This window comes from Ctenopharyngodon idella, chromosome 10, assembly GCF_019924925.1.
Source record: "Ctenopharyngodon idella isolate HZGC_01 chromosome 10, HZGC01, whole genome shotgun sequence".
Taxonomy (NCBI): Eukaryota; Metazoa; Chordata; class Actinopteri; order Cypriniformes; family Xenocyprididae; genus Ctenopharyngodon; species Ctenopharyngodon idella.
Genome location: NC_067229.1, coordinates 49,811,959 through 49,838,898, shown reverse-complemented (window position 1 = coordinate 49,838,898; position 26,940 = coordinate 49,811,959). Strand labels below are relative to the sequence as shown.

At 40.9% G+C, this 26,940-nt stretch overlaps 2 protein-coding genes across 4 annotated transcripts; one reads left to right on the top strand and one right to left on the bottom strand.

The window, feature by feature from the left end:
- Window positions 1-1,433: 1,433 nt before the first annotated feature.
- zgc:171929 (uncharacterized protein LOC100124596 homolog) lies at window positions 1,434-7,324 on the top strand. Its single transcript, XM_051908349.1, has 4 exons — window positions 1,434-1,466; window positions 2,904-3,122; window positions 3,424-3,607; window positions 3,856-7,324. Exons 1-4 carry the CDS (start codon window positions 1,434-1,436, stop codon window positions 4,167-4,169), a joined length of 750 nt encoding a protein of 249 aa, XP_051764309.1. The 3' UTR covers window positions 4,170-7,324.
- A 307-nt stretch (window positions 7,325-7,631) lies between these two features.
- Window positions 7,632-22,955, bottom strand: LOC127521944 (myotonin-protein kinase). Of its 3 annotated transcripts, none has more exons than XM_051911455.1 (15): window positions 22,401-22,955; window positions 16,740-16,831; window positions 16,593-16,676; window positions 16,411-16,506; window positions 15,609-15,757; window positions 15,308-15,401; window positions 15,020-15,217; window positions 11,748-11,996; window positions 11,595-11,671; window positions 11,436-11,526; window positions 9,934-10,415; window positions 9,671-9,768; window positions 9,405-9,454; window positions 9,150-9,224; window positions 7,632-8,478 (listed from the first exon to the last, which is right to left on the bottom strand). In XM_051911455.1, exons 1-15 carry the CDS (start codon window positions 22,582-22,584, stop codon window positions 8,377-8,379), a joined length of 2,121 nt encoding a protein of 706 aa, XP_051767415.1. In that variant the 5' UTR covers window positions 22,585-22,955; the 3' UTR covers window positions 7,632-8,376. The 3 variants fall into 3 exon arrangements, with proteins under 3 accessions (XP_051767415.1, XP_051767417.1, XP_051767416.1); XM_051911457.1 differs by lacking the exon at window positions 22,401-22,955 and adding an exon at window positions 17,085-18,208; XM_051911456.1 differs by lacking the exon at window positions 9,405-9,454 and having other exon boundaries at window positions 22,401-22,954.
- Between the last annotated feature and the right edge of the window lie 3,985 nt (window positions 22,956-26,940).

Here is a 26,940-nt window from a genome sequence, read left to right as displayed (position 1 = left end):
ATTGAAATTAAAAATTTGAGTTAATACAATGAAGGCGATTGATTTAATCAACAGAAACTCAAAATATTGTGTTATCTGAACTACATTAATTATTGAAGTTGATTTGACAAAAAAGAAAATATTTTTTACTTTTACTTTTTATTCATCTTTGTTAATGTTAGTTAATAAAAATACATGTTCATTGTTAGTTCAGCTCAGGTCCATTAAATAATATTAACAGATATAAATTTGGATTTTAGAAATGTATTAGTAAATGTTTAATTTAATACTAAGACTAATAAATGCTTTAAAATTATTTTTCATGTTATTTTCATGTCAACTAATGTAACCCTTTCGTTATAATTTTATATTTTGAATTAGTTTTGATTTTTATATTTTCCATTTTTATTTTAGTTACATTTTTATTGATTTTTAGTCACTTTTTATAAATTTTTTGTAAAGCGACTCTGAGGTCTTGAAAGGCACTATATAAATAAAAATATTATTCTTATTTTGTTGTGTGTTTTAATCATTTTTTATTTGATTATTAATTTTAATATTAACATTAATGAGCAACACATTTGTTACAGTATTTATTCATCTTCGTTACTTAATTAATAAAAATACAGCTGTTTATTGTTAATTTAGTTCACGTCCATTAAATCATATTAACAGATACAAGTTTTGAGTTTAGAAATCTATTGATAAATGTTTAAATTAACTAATAAATGCTTTAAAATAGTTTTATTTTCATGCAGGTAAGTAATGTTAACAAATGGAACCCTTTCTTTATAGTTTTTATTAATATTTTGAATTAGTTAATATTTTCCATTTTAAATTTTTATTGATTAATCAATTTTTACTAATTTTTGAGACCTTGAGGTCTTGAAATGCACTATATAAATAAAAAATATTATTATTTTGTGTATTTTTGTCATTTTTTTATCGATTTATTTGTATTTTTTAAATAAATTTTTATTTCACTTTGAGTTATTTTAGTATATCAAGTTAAAACTAAATTAAAAATAAGCATGTTGCCTTAGCAAATGTTTCAACATTTTTATTTTTGTTCAAGTAACCCAGTTTTCCTCTGGTTTAGTTGCAGTTGAGTGTAATGTGTTTACGGCGCAGTTAGACTGACAGATAACTGATGGGAAAGCTTTAGATGAGTCTGAAGAAAAGCACACCTGTCAGGACTAGAGAATCCATTCAGGCTCTTCACCGGGAGGTTAACAGATAGTCAACAGTAAAGGAGGCGATTTGAATTGCCTTTGTCCCAGTTTGGGCGACATAAACCCGACAGACAATCAAGTGGAACGTGAAATAAAAGCAAGATTTTCCTAGCAGTGCGGCTGTGCGGCGCTCCTGTTAGAGCGGCCGTGCCCTTCAGCCCCACAGCTCCATTTGCATGGCAGGTCCAGTTAAATGAGGAGACCAGATTCTCTCTACCTGGCATGCAAACCAGCGGAGCAGCAGTTAAAGCACAGGTGTGTCCTGCTGCCGGAGCCTCTCTCCAGAGATATGGAAATCATCCGCTCTGAGATTGACTCTCTAGACACCGTACAGCCGTAAGTAGAGGACTTTCCTCTGAACGCACCGGCTGCAGGAGATCCAGGATGCCGCGCTCGTTCCTGGTGAAGAGGAAGCAGTCGGCGTGCGGCGGATGGCAGTGGAAGGAGTCGGACGCCTGCCTCGCTCCGGACGCAGGTACTGGACACTGAAAGAGATCCTACAGGGAAAGTTCTGGCAAAGTTACAAACAAACGTTCTTCCGGTGACGTTAATAGTTAGAGTTATAATAATGTTCTCAAAATGTTATTTATACATCATTAATGGAACGTTTTTTGTTGGACGTTCGTCTAACGTTTTTTAAACGTTTCTACTTGTTTCAGAACGTTCTGAGAAAGGTAATGTTCCCATAATGTCTGAAGAATGGAACGTTCACATAACCAAGAATTTTTTTTTTTAAAATGTCTTAAAAACTGGACAGTTAGAGAACAATCAGAAATAAACGTTTTTTAAACGTTCTTACAACATATTTTTTGTTAGCTTGACTTTCTTTTCTGAAAAATGTCCATTCAGTCAAAGTAAATGAGTTTTACAGCACTTTATTCTTACTGGATGATGACTTGATGTTTGTTTCTCCTGTGGTTTAAAGCACTTCATATTCAGTGAATTGTTGATTTGACGGCACTGACACTATCAGATGAGAACAAACCTGAACTGATCTGAATAATCACTCTATCGAGCTGCTTTACAGTGTAATTAGTGTCATATTTGATGAAGTTTGCATCAATGATTCAGTTATTATTTTCTGTTTATTACTGTGAAACAATCTGTATTATATAAAGCGCTATAGAAAGAACGCTGACATGACTGAAGTAGTAAAAGATGTAAATAAACAGATTTCAGAGCTCTAAAACGAGGCCATCACCTCATTTTGACTAATTAGAAATCCAAATTACCCTTTTTTTGTGTGTGTGTGTGTGTGCTGAAAACCAAACAAAAAAACATGAGAAAAAATTTTTCTATTTTATTTTATTTTTATTTTTATTTTTTTTGTGCTAAAAAGCACAAAAAACCATGAGAAAAAAATATTGTATTTTATTATATTTTTATTAATTTTCTTGTGCTAAAAAGCACAAAACACCATGAGAAAAAATATTTTATTTTATTATATTTTTTTAAAAAAATTGCGCTGAAAACCAAACAAAAAAAAAGAGAAAAAAAATTATTTTATTATATATTTAATTATTTTTTGTGCTGAAAATCACAAAAAACCTGAAAAGAATTATTTTTTTTATTTTTTTTTTTTTATTAATTTCTTTGTGCTGAAAACTAAACAAAAAACCTGAGGAAAAGTTTCCCGAGCAACACTGGAGTGATAATCGGATGATGTGGGATCTTCTGTAGTGATCTAACGAGTGTGTGTGTGTGTGTGTGTGTGTTTCAGTAGCTGTACAGACACACAGTGCTGGTCTGGAATCAGTGTCTGAGCGCGTCCATAAACACACACCTGCGTCGGCTGCTCTGGAGTGTCGCAGAGAGGATTATGGGATGGAGAGAGTTCAGCCGTCTCAGAGTTCACTTCCTCTTCCTCTTCCTCTTCCTCCTGCGGCGTTAACATCAGCCCCGCTGAACAAGGTGACGACAGCAACATCAACTACAGATCTTCAGTCTTTACACCATGTTTATATCCCATAATAGATACCCAGCTGAAGCGGAACGTTCTGGCAAGGTTCACTCAAAGTTATGAACAAACGTTCTTCCAGAAATGTTAATAGAACGTTCGTTCAAAGTTATCTGGACTTAAATAATGTTCTCAAAGTGTTGTTCATGGAACGTTTCAGTTGGAGGTTGATCTAACGTTGTATAAATGTTAATACTTCTTTCAGAAGGTTCAGAGAATGTTGTGTTTGAACGTGACGTGTTTCTCTGCTCTCAGGCGCGTGAATCCAGCGGCTCCTCCGAGTTTCTGTGTTCGGTGTGTCATAAAGCGTTTCCGCTGCAGCGCATGTTGACGCGTCACCTGAAGTGTCACAGTCTGATAAAGAGACACCCGTGCAGGTACTGCGGGAAGGGCTTCAACGACACCTTCGACCTGAAGAGACACATGAGAACACACACAGGTGAGAACGAGGCTCCTTCACACCAACAACCATAACTATATTAGTGCACGATATCTGTTTATTATAGTTTTGTCGTCTGTCTCTTTAAATGCTCCAGCTCGTTAAAGCAGGATTCTGATTGGCTGTCAGTGTTTTTATCGTTCATCAGCTGGAAAAAATCATTCTGAAAGTATATGGTTCGTCTGTGTCGTTATCGTTATAGTGGTTATAGTTCATATAATCATGTTCTGAGTCTGGCGTGTGCGCAGGTATCCGCCCGTACAGGTGTGATCTGTGTGAGAAGGCCTTCACTCAGCGCTGCTCTCTGGAGTCGCACCTGCGGAAGATCCACGGCGTGCGGCAGCAGTACGCGTACCGTCAGCGCCGCTCCAAGATCTTCGTGTGCGAGGACTGCGGCTTCACATCCAGCCGGCCGGACGAGTACTTCCTCCACGTGAGGCAGCAGCACCCGAGCAGCCCGGCCCTGCGCCGCTACTACCGCAAACACCTGCTGGAGAGCCCGTCGCAGCACGGCATCGGCCCCTTCATGCTGTACCCCGCCGCCGCCGGCCTCTACATGTGAACACTAAACACGAGTGCGCAGTACTCACATCACACCTGATACCCAGCTGACAGGGAACGTTCTGTCAAGGTTCTCTCAACGTTATGAACAAACGTTCTTCCATTAACGTTAATAGAACGTTCGTTCAAAATTATCTGGTCTTTAATAATGTCCTCAAAACAAAAACATTATTTATATATTGTTCAAGGAGCGTTTTTACCAGAAACGTTCAGTTGGAAGTTTCATGTAACGCTTTTTTAAAAAACTGTTTTTGGGGTTGAAGCACCTAAAAGTGATCGTCAGACCAAACCGTAAGTTGTAGAGACTTGAAACTTTGAGGGCTGGTAGTATTTACACCGTCTACAACGTAACCAAGGCTTGCCCCGATCGGCCTGATGGGGGCGCTACAGCAGTCAAAAGTACGAAATGGCTCATAACTCTGAAATTTTCAGGTATTTTGGATTTTTTGAAAAACCTACTTTTGCGAACGAGGTTTTTGGCCCGATCGAAACTAAACCAGTGCAGTGAGATTCTCCGGAGTCTTATTGACAATAGGTATCAAAAAAAGTTGAAATTTCGATTCACGGTCTCTAAGGGGCGCCAAAACACTTGAAGTGGGCGGAGCCACTTTTACTAAAATGGCTATAACTCGTGAACTGAATGAGATATTTTCACTAAACTTGGTACACATTTGTATGGGCTCAATCTTCAATCACAGTAAAAAAATGGCGGCTATTGAACACTTGATGGCGCTATAACATGAAAAAAAACCATGAAAACAGCTATAACTCTGCAACTGTTAGTCGATTGACTTGAAAATTTGGCATGCAGTGTCTTTGTTCGAGGTGCCATGATTGTCTATGAGGACGTTGGTGTATCTCGAAAAATGAATTTTGAGCACCTATTAGACAAGGTTAACGGAGGCCGATCGGGTCGAAACTCAATGGGGCTGTTCGACTAAGAATTTTGAAAGCAATCAGCCACTAGGTGGCATTAACGAGTTTTACACCTCTGTAATCATGTGGTGTTTCACACATCAACACAATATTCATATAATTTGATAGATCTCCTCATGCTGAGCAACTTTGCCTCACAGTACCAATGCTGTCAATCAAATTGTTCATTAAATATTCATGATTATGTAAAAAACTACTTTTGTGAACTAGTCCAAGGTTTATAGCCTGATTGGAACCAAACCAGTGCAGTACAATTCTCTGGACTCTCCAGATCAATAATTATCAAAACTTTGCTATAACAGGGTCATTTAGAAAATGGGCGTGGCCAAGTGCTTGCCAAAGCCTATAACTCCGAAACGAAAACTCAGAACTTCACAAAAATCTATGAACACATGCGGCATGTGACTCTAAAGAAGCTTGCAGAATTTTATGGAGATCATGTGATTAAAGGCCTTAACGCGCTTGAACCCCGATAATTGCTGCTCGCAGCTATATTTAAAAATTGACATTTCAGAGAATGTTTAGAAAGAATGTTTTCATAACTCAATGGGAACGTCAGCAGAACGTTCTTAGAACATATTTTGTTAGCTGGGTATGACATGCAATATTTTCTTATTTATTTTAGCATTCGAGGAATTAAAGATGCAGCATAGATGATGACAATGTAAAATACTTCTGTTTTTAATGCTTGTTGTTGTATAATGTGTGCTGTTTCACATGAAGTATGCAGTAGACTATTCCACTCTGAACACAGAACACTCACACGACACTTTTGTGTCACTTTCAAGGGCATTGTAATGACCTCAGAGTTTGGTTGGCAGGACAGAACTATCTGGGGGAAAAATGTTACAGAAAACAAATGAGAACACATGAATCTTTAATAATAAATAAAAATGTTTTGTTTTTTCACATAATATCACTAAATAATATCTGTATATATTCCATGAATGTAAATGATGACAGAATTCTCTCTTTTGGATGAAATATTCCTAAGCTGAGGTTCATGAGTTAAAACAAAAAAACTAATAAAACACTTACTAGAGAAGCGTGAACATGTGAAAGTGTTGTTAAATGATTGAAATATTAAATTAAAATATATTTTTGCTCAAAGGCTGACAGAAACGTTTGGGAATCGCTTTAGGGATTCTGTTTCGAGCTTGTCATTACTGTTACCTGAGGCGGTCGACTGCCAAGCATGATGGGAATCCCATGATGCTCCGTGTGGAAAGGCTGTAATATCTTAAGACAAGGACCTTCATCCTCCAGAGCCAGTCAAACAGCAGAGCTCAGATTCTCCACTAGAGGGAGTGATGCACTGAACACAATCACAGATGTATTATCGCAGAGCAGTGACAGTCTTACAATCACATTAAAGACCTGCACAAATGAAATTAATATCATATGAGTGATGCAGAGCAAGATCTATGATAACAACCAATTTTTTATGAGTGTTTACGGTGAACAGCTGTGGAATAAAGCTCACTCAGGATCATCATGTTCCTCCAGATGTTCAATGTAAACTCAAAATCACACTGCGATCCGCATCAGCCAAACCTGATAAGAGACAGAAAACACGTCGTACAAGCCACGCCCACTGCATACAGAAGACACGCCTACTCCACACAGATCATTCAAGCCACGCCCACTGCATACAGGAGACGCGCCTACTCCACACAGATCATTCAAACCACGCCCACTGCATACAGAAGACACGCCTACTCCACACAGATAATTCAAGCCACGCCCACTGCATACAGAAGACACGCCTACTCCACACAGATCATTCAAGCCACACCCACTGCATTAGAAGACAGAAGACATGCCCTGCCCACTCTGCACACATCATACAAGCCACACCCACTCCATACAGATAATACAAGCCACTCCCACTGCGTACATCATACAAGCCACGCCCACTTCACGCAGATAATACAAGCCACTCCCACTGCATACAAATCATATAAGACATGTCCACTCCACACAGAGCACGCAAGACACGCCCACTCTACTCAAAACATACAAGCCACGCCCACTCCACACAGATGACAGAAGCCACACCCACTCCATCCAAAGCAAAGGTCAGTTCACTTGTGATTATCAGGACTCATTACTGTCCACCCTGCTGAAAAAACACTTTAAACTAATAAGTCTTATCTGATCTTTAGCTGGAACTTTTCAGCAGCGTGAACCAGACGAGACCAGCAAACATGTACATCTGTATACCTGACAATGATTGTATCTTACAGATCTAGTTATACATTTATCATCAGTGTGTGTTTCTGAGAATCAAACCAGCTGATCCTGGAACACTAAACTCACTATAACTATGGAGACAAACCTGCTGAAGAATATCCTCAGATATGTCAGTGAGATCTGAAATAACTTTCCACCATCAAAAATACTGGTTTTCAGCAGGTTGAGCAAATAAAAATTAAAATCGGCAGAAGCTTCATTAAACCTTTTAAATCTCGAGGTTTAACAAACAGACACACATTCTCCCAGAACAATAAAAAAATCTCACACTGTGTTAAATAAATAAGCCAACTTTATTTCTACGTCAAACACAAACAAAATAATTTTAATGCTTAAAACAACTTCACTTCTTGTTTTGTACAAAATATACCTCTGGTAAATAACAATGCCGTATATGATAGTTGGATGGAGCAGTGAACTCATGAACACAAACACGTGTGATATAAATGACCAATCAGAGCAGACTGCGCTTTTCAGAAGAAACCGGAACTAAAACAGACGGTTCAGACAGAGGGTGAAAACAGGTGCTGCAACAATGTAAAGTCTAAGAAAAATAATGAGTTGGTGTTGTGAAGCGTCTGAATTAAAGTGTTATGAAACTAATATTTGCGCACATACTGAATAACAAACGGCAGCATCTGGAGTTTCTCTGGAAATCTTTTGGGAAACAGCAGTAGATCAGCAAACTTACAGGATTATTCTGATGCCTGACGCATTTAAACATCGCTTTCAGAATAAAACCACATGTAAACGTCACTGGTGAATCATAGTCAGTGGCTGTTTCTGAGTTGATTAAACATAAATCTCTTTCTGACTGAAGTTGCACATGAACACTCAATCAAGCAGTGGTCACGTTTACCATGTGTGAAATCCAGTCATTTCAATAGAAATCCATGCATTGGGGAATTTCTCCCTGTGTACTGAATCATGTGGCTGTTAAAGACTGGAACTGAAGAACAGATGATTGCATAGAGGAGTAGATCACAGTCCTTCAGCTGCTGTAGACTATCTAGGGTCCCTCAGGAGAGATCAGAGCCACAGCGACGCTCCCACAGCTGCACTTCAGTCCCTTCGACACAAACCAGCAGATACGACTCACTCCTCACCGGCGGCATCCACACCTGTCAAACACGTTCACCAGACGCTCACAAACACAGACGGAAGAAGGCTACTTCTTTTCTCAAAATACCCCACAGATCATTTATTATAGCTTGTCAAATTTGCCCCTATTCGGGTGTTTGTGTGTGTCCCTTTAAATGCAAATGAGCTGCTGCTCCTGCCCCCTTTCCAGAAGAGGGCGGAGCTTTAACAGCTCACGCTTCGGTCGCTCAACAACAACAAAGCTGGAGAATCTCACGCAGCCAAAATGAGGATTGTCAGTAACGGTGTTCAGCCTTACATTGTTCAAACCGGAGTCGACACTGATGGAGAGACTCAGGAAGAAGTTACAACTTTTAATAAATTGTTGTGAAATTGTTTGTTTCATGATTTCAATTAATTAACACTGACATTTAATTTATCAAGTAAAACTTAAACTAAAAAAATGGAATCCAGAAAAATTTAAATGGAAAATAAAGAAGAAGAAAAAAAGCCGTAAAATTGTATTTTTTGTTAAACTTTTAATAAGCTGAGGTTAAATTGTACACGTTTCATGATTTCAATTCATTAGACATGCTTTTTGATTACTAACATTTAATTCATCCATTAAATCAGAAATTAAAATCAGAAAAAAAGAAAAAAAAACATAATTAGAGAACGATGTGACGGCTGTAATGTCAGCAGTGTCACTCACCCTGTTGAACAGCAGCAGGTGGCGGAGCAGCGGCGTCACTAGCGGGTAATGGCAGGCAGGGGGCGTCGCTGAGCTCTAGAAACACCAGGATTGTCGATCAGTTTTCAGTGGATAATGCAGCTGATATTTGCAGCTGGGAATGATGCACAGCCTCATGATACAATAATAGAGATGAAGGTGACACAGCCATGACAGGTGCAACGCTACCGTTCCGCTGAGCGCGGACTGATAAAGAGTGCTAAGAGACGGGCTTACATCCCGCGCGGCGTCCAGGCAGCGGGCGGGCGGCGGACACACACACAGCTCTGTGATTGGAGGAGAAACAGGCGTTAGAGCGGCCCGTCAGACACACACACACACACACACACACACAGTGATCTCATACGGTGGACAGCAGAGCGCTCTGTGAGGAAACATCATGCGTGTGTGATCACAGAATAAAGCAGAACGAAGAACTCAAAGACATTTTCAATCTCATCACAGGTGTGATTGACCTGACAAGACCTGACCAGATTTCTGACCTCTGTTCCTGTCGGCCGTCAGTCTGAGGATCTCCTCTCTCAGTCCCATCATCTCCTGCTCCAGTTCTCTGTTCCTCCGGTCAGCTTTGATCAGCCGCCTGGAGAACATCAACACACACATTCAGTCACTAACCATAGCTGAAGAAATATACTGTCACTGAGTACTGAAATATAACAGAATATGGTTTAATTGAATATATTCAGCACATTAAATAACATGTATGATTAAATCTGAGGATAATAAGTGAATATATTTGCTGTACCTCTGCAGCTCCTGAGCGTATGCGTCGCTCGGCTCCAGCTTTAGCTCCAGCTCTGGCTCCAGCTCCAGCTCCAGCTCTGGCTCCAGCTTCGGCTCCGGCTCCGGCTCCGGCTCTGGCTCTGGCTTTGGCTTCGGCTTCGGCTCCGGCTCCGGCTCCAGCTCCAACTTCAGCTCCGGCTCCAGCTCCAGCTCCAGCTCCAGCTCCAGCTTCAACTTCAGCTCCAGCTCCGGCTCCAGCTCCAGCTTCGGCTCCGGCTCCGGCTTCGGCTCCAGCTTCAACTTCGGCTCCAACTTCAGCTCCGGCTCCAGCTCCAGCTTCAACTTCAGCTCTGGCTCCAGCTCCGGCTCCGGCTCCGGCTCCAGCTCCAGCTCCAGCTCTGGCTCCGGCTCCAGCTCCAGCTCCAGATTCCTGTCCTCAGCAGGAAGTTCTGGAAGCGCCGTGACATCAGCAGTGATGCGATCTCTGAGCCGCCACACCTGATTCTGTTCACATTCACACTGATTCAGACTGAAGCCGCTTCACATTCAGCTAATGCACATCCAGAAGATGACTAATGAGTAGAGCCCTATGAAATCCGACTGACTTTTCCCAAATTATCTTTCATTTTTTCTCAAATTCTGTGTTTTCCGTCGTAATTTGTTTGGACTTCGTAAATAAATTTTAATGTGTAATCATTTGATTTCATAAAACTTCAACAATTAATAACAGGGCCGTATGAAATGTATTTTATTCTTACAGAAATTCTGTGTTGTCTGTTTTAATTCTTCTTAATTAAATTTACTTCTTAATTCCTTTTTAATTATTAAGTTTTAATGTTTAAATTAAATGTTAGTAATAAAAAAGCATGTCTAATCAATTGAAATCATGAAACTTATATAGTTTAACATCAATTTATTAAAAGTTTAACATAAATTAATTTTTTTGGGCCCTATGAAATCATGTTATTTTTCCAAATTCTGAGTTGTCCGTTTTAATCTTTTGGACTTTTGGTTTAATTAAATGTTACAAATAAAAAAGCGTGTCTAATCGATTGAATTCATAAAACTTTAACAATTTAATATATCTTTTTTAAATTGTAAAAATAATTAATTAATTAATAAAATAATAAAATAGAATAAATATTTTTTTCAAAAATTAATTTTTTTTAGGGCCCTATGAAAATTCTCCCAAGCACTGGGAAAAGCATGTTTTTATTTTTTCCCAAATTCTTTTTTATTATTTTGCAAGTTCCCAAATGTTTTGGCAAACACAATGCTGCATAAGAGGTTTACTGTTCAAATTAAAAAAGGATGAAAAATTTTGTGATTTCTTAAAAAAAATAAATATATATAACAATATAATAAATATATATAAATAAAATAAAATGAAATGTAAAAAAACATTAAAATGAATAATATAAATAATATCAAATTTTATATATATATATATATATATATGTATCCGTCTGTGTTTTCCACATCACAGGAATCATAGCGCCTGTGTGAGTTTAGTGTGCATCATACCAGTTTCCCCTGCAGGTAGAGGTAATCTCTGTCCTGTGGTTGGTCGATCTCCATCATGATGTCACCACTGCGGTCCAGCGCTCCCGTCTGTCTGTAGGGCAGAGCAGTGTCAGACGCGTCACAGTCATCAACACACCTGCTGATGAAGATCTGACTCACCTGGTGGCTGTGTACGAGTATCCGACAAACGCCAGGTGAACTCCAACCGCTCGCTCCATCACGTCACTCAGGTTCTCCTGCAGACCAGAGCAGAAACAGGCGCGTCAGATCAGGCTGGGCTTCATGATGCTCATGAAGGGTTTGATGTGGTACCGTGTCGCTGAGACAGTCGTCCAGCACGTCAAAGTTGGAGGTGTCTGTGGCGTTGGAGACGTCGGGATGGTACGGAGGAGGGAGGAGATGAAGGGAACTCCAGTCCAAACCGCAGAAGAAGGGATGTTTTCTGAAGTCCCCGGAGCCCCGCGAGCCCAGCCGCTCGCTCCGGTCGCAGATCAGACCGCCGATCAGTGAACGCGCCTCCTCAGACACCTCCGACCCCGCGGCGGGAAACTCAAAATAATCCTGTTCAGATGGAGAGACGCACTCAACGATTTCAGCAATGCGTAAAACACGGACGGAATCCAGTCATAAAAATGGAATTTACTGTATGTCACTGAATTTGGCAGATTTTGGATAAATAAATCAGAAGTAGGGCTGTACACTTAATTAAACTGCAATATGGACTAGTGTCTGCGAATATTACAAAATAAAAGTTCAGTTTAACTTGAAGAAGTTATGACAGACATACAGTAGTGTCCGGACTGGAGATTTGTTTTTAATGTCCCTACATGTCTGATTAAATCGTCAAAATATAAGGAAAATACTTTAAATATTTTAAATATGAGGGAAGAACAAACACTAAACTTGGTTAAGTTAATTATTTGACAAAATTTTTTGGCAAAAAAGGTAAACTACAGCTACAGGTTTTATTTTACTATGCAAAAAATGCATAGAGAAATACTAGTCCCGCACATGACATGCAGGAAAAAAAAGTAAGTTGTGCGCTTGATTTACTATTTTGTTCCCTCGATTTGCTAAATCGCGCGGACGATTTACTATTTCCTTACCTCGATTTGCTAAATCGCACGGGCGATTTACTATTTCGTTCCCTCGATTTGCTAAATCGCGCGGACGATTTACTATTTCCTTACCTCGATTTGCTAAATCGCACGGACGATTTACTATTTCCTTACCTCGATTTGCTAAATCGCACGGGCGATTTACTATTTCGTTCCCTCGATTTGCTAAATCGCGCGGACGATTTACTATTTCCTTACCTCGATTTGCTAAATCGCACGGGCGATTTACTATTTCGTTCCCTCGATTTGCTAAATCGCGCGGACGATTTACTATTTCCTTACCTCGATTTGCTAAATCGTACGGGCGATTTACTATTTCGTTCCCTCGATTTGCTAAATCGCGCGGACGATTTACTATTTCCTTACCTCGATTTGCTAAATCGTACGGGCGATTTACTATTTCGTTCCCTCGATTTGTCAAATCGCGCAGGCGATTTACTATTTCCTTACCTCGATTTGCTAAATCGCGCAGACGATTTACTATTTCGTTCCCTCGATTTGCTAAATCGCGCGGACGATTTACTATTTCCTTACCTCGATTTGCTAAATCGCACGGACGATTTACTATTTCCTTACCTCGATTTGCTAAATCGCACGGGCGATTTACTATTTCGTTCCCTCGATTTGCTAAATCGCGCGGACGATTTACTATTTCCTTACCTCGATTTGCTAAATCGCACGGGCGATTTACTATTTCGTTCCCTCGATTTGCTAAATCGCGCGGACGATTTACTATTTCCTTACCTCGATTTGCTAAATCGTACGGGCGATTTACTATTTCGTTCCCTCGATTTGCTAAATCGCGCAGACGATTTACTATTTCGTTCCCTCGATTTGCTAAATCGTGCAGGCGATTTACTATTTCCTTACCTTGGTTTGCTAAATCGCGCGAGCGATTTACTATTCCCTTACCTCAATTTGTTAAATCATGCATGCCATTTACTATTTCCTTACCTCAATTTGCTAAATCATGCACGCGATTTATTATTTCATTCCCTTGATTTGCTAAATCGTGCGGGCGATTTACTATTTCCTTACCTGGATTTGCTAAATCGCACGGGCGATTTACTATTTCGTTCCCTCGATTTGCTAACTCGTGCGGGCGATTTACTATTTCCTTACTTTGGTTTGCTAAATCGCGCGGGCGATTTACTATTTCCTTACCTTGGTTTGCTAAGTCGCGCGGGAGATATACTATTTCGTTCCCTCGATTTGCCAAGTCGTGCATGCGATTTACTATTTCCTTACCTCGATTTATAAATCGTGTGCACGGTTTAGCAGACTATTTTTTTCCCTGCATGTCATGTGCGGCGCTCCGTAAAAAAACAAAAAGCTGACCAGAAAAATCAAACATTGACTACAACATAATCAGTTATTAATATTTGGTTGGTTTTCTCTTGTTTTTGCCTGTGTTCATAATTTCTTTGTATGAGTCTGGCCAAAAATTATGTCCACAATTTGTCATGTTTCATTGTGTTATTATCACAAAAAAAACAATCGACTCCAAGCACAACTATGCAATATGATTACAAAATCTTTAATAATATTTGAATAAAGGGTGAAGATGTCATTTTTCCTCATCACTTTTGGCCACTACTGTATATTACTATTGTACTTTTCAAGTAATAATAATGTGTAAAAATATAATTGTATAAGAATATCACAGCTTTTTCATCCATGTTTTATCTAATAATAATTTCTATTACATCATAAAACAGAATGCAGAAAAAAATAAAACAAATTTTATAGGCAGAAGCTTTTTTAGTTGATTGATGATTTTCATTATATATTCATATATTTCAGCACTATGCTCTGGGAACATTCCTGTAGCTCCAGTCATTGATGATTTAATTTTTCCATGATCATTTTCTCCTGGTTTGGGAATGACAGCATCTCTCCTACTTCCTCCTCATTGCTTCCCCAAGTGTCCCGAACACCAGATTAGTGTCATTGACATGTAAATGTGCACGGTCACTCGTTTTTGCTGTTTAGTTCACTTTTTTAACTGAAGAGGAAGCTCTGAAATGAACAGCATGTTTTTATCATGCAATGAAGATCAAGGGAGATTCAGTTTCTCACGATACGAGTCTTTCAGTTCACCACTGGCCCCTAATAACCCAGCGAACAAAAACATGTTCTAAGAACGTTGTTATAACGTTCACATTAAGTTGTGAAAACATGCAAAATGTTTTAAAAATGTTCTAAGGAAACATTCCATTGTATCATTCTTCAAACACTGTGGGAATGTTACTTTTGAATAGCAACATTTAAAAAATGTTAGACGAACGTCCAATGAAGACATTTCAGAAATAAAATGTATTGATAATGTTTTTTGTGCTAATGTTTTGAGAACATTATTAAAGACCAGACTTTTAATGAACGTTTTATTAACGTTACTGGAAGAATGTTTGTTCATAATGTTGCGAGAACCTCTGAGAGCGTTCCCTGATCACACAGCTGCTTTACCTTGAAGTGTATTATTTTAGCGTAGGTCTCAGAAATGGACTCTGCGTAAAACGGCGTGGTTCCCAGCAGCATCTCGTAGGCGCAGACGCCCAGGGCCCACCAGTCGCAGTCGGTGCCGTAGCCGCCGCCGCCCTCCACCGCCCGCAGGATCTCTGGAGACAGATAGTCTGGAGTGCCGACAGCCACCGACGAGTGGACCTGCGGAATAAACGCACATGCATGAGCGCAGCCGGCCAATCGGACAGGACTGAATATAGGTTTGAGTTTGACAGTGGAGACAAACATCACCAGTCCATCATCCTCCAGACGGAGACAGGAGCCGAAATCACCCAACCGTGCGTGACCGTCTGCCGTCAGCAGGATGTTGTCAGGTTTAATGTCTCTACAGGAAGAGCACAGACACTGCTTCAATACTATCAAATATAAGTGTTTCATCAGCCTTTAAAACATCACATGCACTCAAACACAGACTGATGAATCAAGCAAGTGACTAGTGATTTATTTTCATGGCAAGAACAGGGTAAAACATATCATGTTTAGGTGAACTAGCCGTTGATCAGGTGATCGGAGCTTCAGTTAGTTCAGATACCTGTGCACATAACCCAGTCTGTGGACGGAGTCGATGGCCATCACCATCTCAGCCAGGTAGAACTGAGCCATATCCTCTGGGATACGATCACCGAACTTACTCAGCAGCGTCAGCAGGTCTCCGCCGACATAGTAATCCATGACCAGATACTTCAGAGCGGAAGAGAAGAAAGTACAAACTCACATAAGATGATAAACGAAGAAAACAGACTGTAAATCTGATTCATGAGCTCTGGGACAAAACAAGCCACAGAACTGACGAATAAACATTCATGTATGACGGAATCATTCTTTTCAACACTTGTTTTTGTGTGCATCTATGGATATTTTATGTGTAAACATCATACTTTTTCACTTATTTCGGTTAATCTTATACAACCAGGTGAGTAGTAGCACTGGACAAACAAGGCTGAAGGCGCGAAGAGATCTCTGGGCCGTTTCGAAGAATCGACAAACTGATTCAGTTGAGTGAGTGAGTCATTTGCGATCGATGCAAACTCGTGACTTTGATAATTCAGATCAGTTCGAGCGATTCACTAAGAACCGGTTCAAAAGAGCCATTCATACTCGAATCTGACATCACTTGTTATGATTCTAAACAGCAATATTGGTGGATGAACTGAGCTTTGTGAATCAGTTGAACCAATTGATTCGCAAAATGATTCACTAGCCGTGTCTAATACGTCATCGAGGAACGAGGATGTCTCATTTGCATTAAATCAGCTGAACAGCTGTGCTCAGAACATTCTGCTGTGTTTTACACAAGTGTTTTGTGTGGTGTCTCATGAATGAGCGAGACGTACGAGGTAATTGTCGTCCTGGAAAGCGTAATGCAGCTCAGTGATCCAGCGACGGTCTCCCTTCAGCAGAACCTCCCGCTCCTCCTGATAGCACGCGGTCTGAACGCACACAGGCCTCTTATCATCACAATGAAAGCTTTATGGAGAAGATAAACACTGGTTTTTGTTGTTCGCTGTGCGTTTACCTCTCCACGCTTCAGCATGTCCCATTTGTTCATGATCTTCAGCGCGTACACCTGCTGAGTGTTTCGCATCCGGGCCAGAGCCACCTGCGCATTCACACGTCAGTACATATTCATAATCATCAACAGAACCAACACAAACACTCTCACCTCGCTGAAGGTTCCTCGGCCGATCACCTTCAAGATGTCAAAGTCATCCCTGCTTATTCGAGTCTTCTTCACCTGTCTGACCAGAGGCTCCGCTGGCATTGGCAAGAGAAAAGAGTCAGCATAAAATCAACTAACAATATGGAATATTGCTGCGATTATATTATAAATGATTCATCGGTGCACATCATTATTTTAAATCCGAGTTCCTCGTTATCTTGAATCAGATTAACTTGGGTTTTTACTATGTCAAGTGCTTTGAGAAGCTTCTTTTAAAGGAACTGTATAAAATACATTTTAGCATTATTATTATGACTGCATCTTCTATCAAAGTGTCTGAAGACATACAGTGGATGCTCTTGCTTTCCTCTAGAATGATCTTCATATGAACCTGACTCATGCACATGTCCGTCTTCACGAGAGAACACCGGCACGTTCCCCTTTAAGAGAGCAGCTCAGAAATAGAACAGATGAATCTAAAAATAGCACGCACATGTTTGAGACTTTTTTAAGGCAAGTTTTCCAGTCTTGGACTTTGGCCGCTCTCGTCGCTGCAGGAATGTGAGCGAGACTAAGGCAACAGTGTAAACTGTTTTACTCTGGAGAACTTTCCACATTTCCAGCACAAAGGCATGTGACACAGCAACAGGAACTGGACAGCTTGACTTGTGTCCACGGATCTCACTCTGTGTGTGTGAGAGAGAGTGAGTGTTTGTGTGGGCATGTGTGTAATATATTTATTTATTTAAAGGGGAACTATTATGTCCTTTTCACAAGATGTAATATAAGTCTCTGGTGTCTCCAGAATGAGTCTGTGAAGTTTCAGCTCAAAATCCCCCACAGATCATTTATTATAGCTCGTCAAATTTGTCCCTATTTGGGTGTGAGCAAAAACACGTTTTTGTGTGTGTCCCTTTAAATGCAAATAAGCCGCTGCTCCCGCCTCCTTTCCAGAAGAGGGCGGAGCTTTAACAGCTCAACAACAACAAAGCTGGAGAATCTCACGCAGCCAAAATGAGGATTGTCAGTAACGGTGTTCAGCCTTACATTGTTCAAACCGGAGTCGACACTGATGGAGAGACTCAGGAAGAAGTTACAACTTTTAGGACGTTTCTGAATGGTTAGTGGATAAATTTATGTAGTTGCTGTGGAGTTGATTCAACTCATCCACTAGCATGTGCCGTCATGTTAATCTTTTGTGTTGAATTGACCCTCGTTTGTGAAGCAGTCCGGCGTAAAATGACGGCATGTCAACAACACTCTACTACAACAACTCTTCCTCTTCTCTAAAGCAGCTCAACATGGCCCCGCCCCCAAGAACACACAACAAAGGGGGCGGGGCCATATTTATGTAAATTTTAGGGTTAGTGATGTCACAAACCAGGGAAGAAGCTCATTGTAGTCCTTAAAAAGGAATTTCTGTAAAAGAAAATATCTCCCTTTGCATTGAACTTTGAGCGTCATAACTTGCAGATGTTGTTTATGCTCAAACAGCAACATTACACTCTGACTAAAGTTACAAAAAGTGAAATCATAATCAACCACCCCTTTAATGTGTCATTAATTGAAAATGTATTAAACAATGAATCGTCTTGGTTACTGATGTAACCCTTGTTCCCTGATGGAGGGAATGGGGACGTTATATCAACTGACAAATGGGGTCTCACTTGGGAGCCCCAATCATCTCTGAGTTTTAGAAAATTGGCCAATGGAATTATTGAGTGGAATTTGCATGCCAAGCCACTCCCCCATACATACGTGTATATAAGATGGTGACTTGCATCCACTCATTCAGGTTTACGCTGAGGAATATACGCATTCAGCGGGGTGGTTCAGGGTTGTGGCAGGGGGGACATAACATCTCCATTCCCTCCATCAGGGAATGAGGGTTACATCAGTAACCAAGATGTTCCCTATCTGTCAGTCACTACAACATTATGTCAACTGACAAATGGGGTCCCTATGGAAAGCGCCACACGCTGTTACAAGTGTTGGAGATGCAGAAGCTGGAAAGCTGTAGCCAGCACCCCATGAAAGCCCAAGTAATAGTCCTCCCTGCCAACGGGGTAGAAGGAACAGGGCTTGCCATAGAGACGGTCGTAGCTGCTGTTCCTGTTTCACGGGAAAAGAGCTTCGGTTCTCAATTCCCATTTTTCAGCCATGACCCGTGTTATTAATGCTGGGGACATGTACCAAGTCCAATTAAGAGGGACACTACGGAGGCCGCTTCCTACCCGTAGGGAGGAGCATGTGGAAATACACATATGGACTGACACGTGGGGCAGTGCTACATATGGAAAGATCTCTGCGGTAGGTCCTGCCTAGACAGGGATGGAACTACTATAGACACAGAGACAGGGCACGGCTTGAATTGGGATTGGTACTCCAAGGCAATGGCATCCACTATCCAGTGGGCCAACTTCTGCTTGGAGACAGCCGTCCCCTTCTGTTGACCTCCAAAGCAGACAAAGAGCTTCTCAGAACTTCTGCATAAGGTCCACGTAAACACGCAGGGCGCGAACTGGACACAGCAATGCAAGGGGTGGGTCTGCCTCCTCCAGGAGCAGCGCTTGCAAGTTCACCACCTGGTCCTGAAAAGGAGTAGTGGGAACTTTGGGCACGTATCCAAGCTGGGGTCTCAGGATGACTTGAGAAGTGGCCGGCTCGAACTCAAGGCATGATTCACTGACCGAAAATCCCTCTTGATGAAAGTGAGCGGGGTCAGTGAGCTGTAAGATAGTTGAGAATGCAAATACCCACTTCCCTTAGCGGGACAAGGGCAGCCTCTGCGACTTTGGTAAAGATGCAGAGAGACAGGGACAGCCCAAAGGAAGGGGAGGACCTTGTACTGTGAATGCGTAGGGCTGTAAAACCGTGTCATCATCTCGGCTGGAGGGACAGGCTCTATTGTGTCCTTCGCCAGCAGGACCGCAATCTCCACGCGCAGGACAGGGGCGTCTTTGCCTGCCAGCGAGGTAAAGAAGATGCTGCTGGTCCTGGGGGCATGCCTGACGAACTGAATCGCACAGTCAAGTCTGATTGTTCGCGAGAGCCAGCAGGATGGGCTGGGAAGCGCTAGCCAGGCTCCATGCGAGCGGCACCAAGGGGACAACTGACGTACCCGTGGAGGGGCAGCTAGGGGGGAAGTGTAGTGAAGTAGTGCAAAGTAGAGGCAGTGAGTGTTACCTGGCTCCAAGGATCCCACGAAGGGATGGCCAGAGATGTGTGAGGAGGCAACACATCCTCAAATTGTGACCTCTTGACTCGTGGCGAATGATTCCACCCGACCCTCCTCTGGGGGAAAGGAGCGGTGCATTAACCACCTCCTGGTCAAGAGCAGCTCCCCTCATCTCTGGGCTGCCCGTATCAGAGGCAACAGAAGTTTGGAGGGTTTAGCAGCCTGAGGGATGGGCTGCGTCGCCTTCCTGTGGATGTGCTTTATTGCCTCTGTCTGCATATGGACTGCCGAGAACTGCTGGGCGATCCTCACCCGAAGAGCCAAATGACACGCTGGGTAACATCAATGGAGACTCTAGCCTTCACGAGGAAGGAGAGTGTGCAGTGTTAGACAGCAAACATGGCCATCAGATGAAGACAGGAAAAGACCACACAGAAACACACAGACGTAAAGTCATCTTTAAAAAGACGCTCACCGTCCATGTTGCTCTTTTAGGGAAACTTTTTTTATGCTGAAGCGCCCAGGGGAGAAACTTATCTAGGGGGCTACATTTATCTGTGCACTGTGTTCGCTGGCGAAACAATGCTAAACGTGCCTTAAAATGCACCACTGCTGAATGCGCCTTCCAGCCAAGAGAGATCCCTTCTGAAACTCTTTTAAGTTTTTTTAGCAGGTGATTGGAAAGAGCTATTGCTGTGCGCAACCACTTGGCTCAGAAGCAAAAATCTGAATGAGTGGATGCCTGCCGCCATCTTATATACCCATATGCACGGGGGAGTGGCTTGGCATGCAAACTCCACTTACCAATTCCACTGGCCATTTTTCTAAAACTCAGAGGTGATTGGGGCTCCCAAGTGAGACCCCATTTGTCAGTCGACATGACGCTGTAGTGACTGACAGATGGAGAACTGTAGTTGCCTTGACAATTTTATAGGCTCAGGAGGCCTTGTGCATTTACTGAACAAATTAATATTGTCAAAACAGAGTAGCGTGGAGTTACTCAATAGGAAAAATCTGAATGCATTAAAATTGAAGTATATATATATTTATTCATACAGTTTGCTACTTTCCACTGTGTACATATGAGAATTAGCTATAACACAACACTGACCAGCATCATTTGCATTATCTGTGTCCTCTGATCATCCTGTGTGTTCGCATTTGTTTTGATTTTCATAGATGAGATTAGAGTATTTTAATATTCCTCTATAGAATGTATATTTTTGTTCTCACTGCCTCTGTCAGGATGTGTGTGTGTGTGTGTGTGTGTGTGTCAAATAGACCAGACACCTGAAGCTCACTCCACTGTCTGTGAGTTTTTACATGTGACATCACTTCCTGTGTCATCGCCCTGTTCCACAGATGATATGGAACGTTCAATATGGATCTCGTCACTCCCTTCCTGCTGTTCACTGTTTCCCTCCCGTGAATCAACAGTCTGGCAGCAGCATAAATGGAAATCTGTCTCCAACAGAGACACTCAAAACAGCCTGTCTGTCTCTCTCCGGCTGCTCATGAACAAACGCAGGCCATGTAGGGTGTGACCAGATGAGTGTCAACACACTGCCACTGTGTGTGTGTGTGTGTGTGTGTGTGTGTGTGCGTGTATGTGTGTGAATGTTGTGTTGTGTGCAACAACTGAATTCTATAAGTGTCATTTTAATGCCACAGTGACACACACACATGCACAAGATCATTAAAGGGACAGTTCACCTAAAAATATAAATTCTGTCATTTCATTCCAAACCCACGCTACTCTTCTCCATAAACTTATAGTGAGTGGAAACAAATGCTTTAAAAATGACTAAAGAGTGTCACGAAAGTATGAAAACATTGAAAAGGTCTTTTAAAGTTATACAATAGTTAGTGAGTACTTCGGTATATTCAAATATGCCGTGTCACCATTGGTCATATGACACGAGAGAACCAATTGCATTCATGTGTGATGCAACTTTAAAAGACACTTAATATTCAGTAATATTATTAATTTGACTGCACTGACACTTTCAGATGAGAACAAAACATGAACTGAATTGAGATGAATAATGACACTATCATCCCAGTGCACAGGGAACGTTCTCAGAACGTTCTAGCAAGGTTCTCTCAAAGTTATAAACAAACATTCTTCCAAATGTTTGTTCAAAGTTATCTGGTCTTTAATAACATTAGCACAAAAATGTCATTTATACATTGTTTATATGACGTTTTAGTTGGATGTTTGTCTAACGTTTTTTAAATGTTACTACATGTATTTAAAAGTAACGTTCTCATAATGTCCAACAAAATGGAATGTTGCCTTATTGTTTGCATAACCAAGAAAAAAAGTTTTAAAACATTTAAAAAACTGGACTTTTTTGGTGAACTGTCCCTTTAAACCAGTGATCACATGACTTCCATGACCTTGTGCCCCCTGTCAACACTACACAGACTTGTCAAACAGACTGAACACACACAGAGGAAGATAAAGATGAAGATGAGCTACTGACCCCACTGCAGGAAGCGCTGCACGTGTTTCTCTCTGGCCAAAGCGGACGAGCTGAACTCCTGATAAACTCCCACCAGCAGGTCCAGCAGCGTCTGCAGGCCAACAGGGCCTTTGGCGTGATCCTCCGCGCTCCCGTCCGGCTCCTTCAGATGAGCGGCCCCTGTGGGCCCGGGGCCCGTGGACATGGCGGCGCTCCTGAGGAGATCCGGCTCATCCGCAGCCCTGCTCCATGAGTCTGTCTGTCTGTGTGTCCGTGTGTTTCTCCAGCAGCAGAACCTCCAGCTCCAGCCCTTTTTTGGTGTGTCGCTCAGTCTGTCTGTCTCTCTCTCTCTGCTGTGTGTGTGAGTGTGTGTGCTATTGTGTTTTGTGGCTCATGTCTTTTTATTACTCTGCTATCAAACTCACGTCACTCAGAGCTTCTCTAAATGCAGAAGTTGGTCAGTTTGTTCAAATTAAGTTTAACTCTTTCATGTCTGTTTCTTCTAAAACTCACTGTGGTGGTTGCTCTCTGTGTGTCTGTCTGTCTCTCCTCCTCTTCTGCTCTTCTCTTCCTCTGTTTATTCATGTGGGTGTCTCTGCAGACAGAATATTTATTTTTACGCAGTGTCCATAATGACACACTGTGAAAAAAATCATCCATATTCAGTATCTGTCTTGCATTTCAGTAAAAAATATCAAATAATCTTTAAAACAAAATAAATTCACTTACACCTGACTGTTGTGACAGTTTTTACATGCTAAATATATATCTATAAAGTAAAGGAGTTTTTGCAGTGCAAACTAGTCTGTCAATACGGAACATTAACACTGTTCATGAGGGAATCAGGTTTGGGATTATTTGTGAAAAGACTGTATTTGAGTGCAATGTGTTGACAATAGCAAACCAGCCACCAAACAGGCCTGTATGAGAGATCTGTGTGATAATGTGTGGTCTGTCTCCCTCTAGTGGTGTGTCAGTCACAAACACAAACCTTTACTCACAAACACAACCAGCAACATGTGACGTGGGAGGGGAAGGAGAGGATGTTAAACTTTTATATATATGTAATAAGATAGATGAGCAGTTCCTGAAGGAAATACTGGCGTGGCAGTAGAGGAATAATGTCACAGTGATGATCCAGAACAAGAGAAGAGACTAAAGAGAGAAGGAGAACCAGTAGATGTGAGCAGCTGAAGCACCATGACTGGCATCCATACGGCATTATCACTGGCATTAATCATGACATCCTCACTGCATTCATTATGTCATTATCACTGCATTCATTATGTCATTATCACTGCATTCATTATGTCATCACCACTGGCATTAATCATGACATCATCGCTGCATTCATTATGTCATCACTACTGGCATTAATCATAACATCATCACTGCATTCATTATGTCATCATCACTGGCATTATTAATGACATCACCACTGCATTCATTATGTCATTATCACTGCATTCATTATGTCATCACCACTGGCATTAATCATGACATCATGTCATCACTACTGGCATTAATCATGACATCATCACTGCATTCATTATGTCATCATCACTGGCATTATTAATGACATCATCACTGCATTCATTATGTCATCACTACTGGCATTAATCATGACATCATGTCATCACTACTGGCATTAATCATGACATCATCACTGCATTCATTATGTCATCATCACTGGCATTATTAATGACATCACCACTGCATTCATTATGTCATCATCACTGGCATTAATCATGACATCATCACTGCATTCATTATGTCATTATCGCTGCATTCATTATGTCATCATCACTGGCATTAATCATAACATCATCACTGGCATTCATTATGTCATCATCACTGGCATTATTAATGACATCACCACTGCATTCATTATGTCATCACCACTGACATTAATCATGACATCATCACTGCATTCATTATGTCATCACCACTGGCATTAATCATGACATCATCACTGCATTCATTATGTCATCATCACTGGCATTAATCATGACATCATCACTGCATTCATTATGTCATCACCACTGCATTCATTATGTCATCACCACTGGCATTAATCATGACATCATCGCTGCATTCATTATGTCATCATCACTGCATTCATTATGTCATCACCACTGGCATTAATCATGACATCATCGCTGCATTCATTATGTCATCACCACTGGCATTAATCATGACATCACCACTGACATTAATCATGACATCGTCGCTGCATTCATTATGTCATCATCACTGCATTCATTATGTCATCACCACTGGCATTAATCATGACATCATCGCTGCATTCATTATGTCATCATCACTGCATTCATTATGTCATCACCACTGGCATTAATCATGACATCATCGCTGCATTCATTATGTCATCACCACTGGCATTAATCATGACATCATCACTGCATTCATTATGTCATCATCACTGCATTCATTATGTCATCACCACTGGCATTAATCATGACATCATCACTGCATTCATTATGTCATCATCACTGCATTCATTATGTCATCACCACTGGCATTAATCATGACATCATCGCTGCATTCATTATGTCATCACCACTGGCATTAATCATGACATCATCGCTGCATTCATTATGTCATCACCACTGACATTAATCATGACATCATCACTGCATTCATTATGTCATCACCACTGGCATTAATCATGACATCATCACTGCATTCATTATGTCATCACCACTGGCATTAATCATGACATCATCGCTGCATTCATTATGTCATCACCACTGGCATTAATCATGACATCATCACTGCATTCATTATGTCATCACCACTGGCATTAATCATGACATCATCGCTGCATTCATTATGTCATCACCACTGGCATTAATCATGACATCATCGCTGCATTCATTATGTCATCACCACTGGCATTAATCATGACATCATCGCTGCATTCATTATGTCATCACCACTGGCATTAATCATGACATCATCACTGCATTCATTATGTCATCATCACTGCATTCATTATGTCATCATCACTGGCATTAATCATGACATCATCGCTGCATTCATTATGTCATCACCACTGGCATTAATCATGACATCATCACTGCATTCATTATGTCATCATCACTGCATTCATTATGTCATCACCACTGGCATTAATCATGAAATCACCACTGGCATTAATCATGACATCATCGCTGCATTCATTATGTCATCACCACTGGCATTAATCATGACATCATCGCTGCATTCATTATGTCATCACCACTGGCATTAATCATGACATCATCGCTGCATTCATTATGTCATCACCACTGGCATTAATCATGACATCATCACTGCATTCATTATGTCATCATCACTGCATTCATTATGTCATCATCACTGGCATTAATCATGACATCATCGCTGCATTCATTATGTCATCACCACTGCATTCATTATGTCATCACCACTGGCATTAATCATGACATCATCGCTGCATTCATTATGTCATCACCACTGGCATTAATCATGACATCATCGCTGCATTCATTATGTCATCACCACTGGCATTAATCATGACATCATCACTGCATTCATTATGTCATCATCACTGCATTCATTATGTCATCACCACTGGCATTAATCATGACATCATCACTGCATTCATTATGTCATCACCACTGCATTCATTATGTCATCACCACTGGCATTAATCATGACATCATCACTGCATTCATTATGTCATTACCACTGCATTCATTATGTCATCACCACTGGCATTAATCATAACATCCTCACTGCATTCATTATGTCATCACCACTGGCATTAATCATAAAATCATCACTGCATTCATTATGTCATCACCATTGGCATTAATCATAACATCACCACTGCATTCATTATGTCATCACCACTGGCATTAATCATGACATCATCACTGCATTCATTATGTCATCACCATTGGCATTAATCATAACATCACCACTGCATTCATTATGTCATCACCACTGGCATTAATCATGACATCATCACTGCATTCATTATGTCATCACCATTGGCATTAATCATAACATCCTCACTGCATTCATTATGTCATCACCACTGGCATTAATCATAACATCACCACTGCAGTCATTATGTCATCACCACTGGCATTAATCATGACATCACCACTGCAGTCATTATGTCATCACCACTGGCATTAATCATGACATCACCACTGCAGTCATTATGTCATCACCACTGGCATTAATCATGACATCACCACTGCAGTCATTATGTCATCACCACTGGCATTAATCATGACATCACCACTGCATTCATTATGTCATCACCACTGGCATTAATCATGACATCATCACTGCATTCATTATGTCATCACCATTGGCATTAATCATAACATCCTCACTGCATTCATTATGTCATCACCACTGGCATTAATCATAACATCACCACTGCAGTCATTATGTCATCACCACTGGCATTAATCATAACATCATCACTGCATTCATTATGTCATCACCACTGGCATTAATCATGACATCATCACTGCATTCATTATGTCATCATCACTGCATTCAT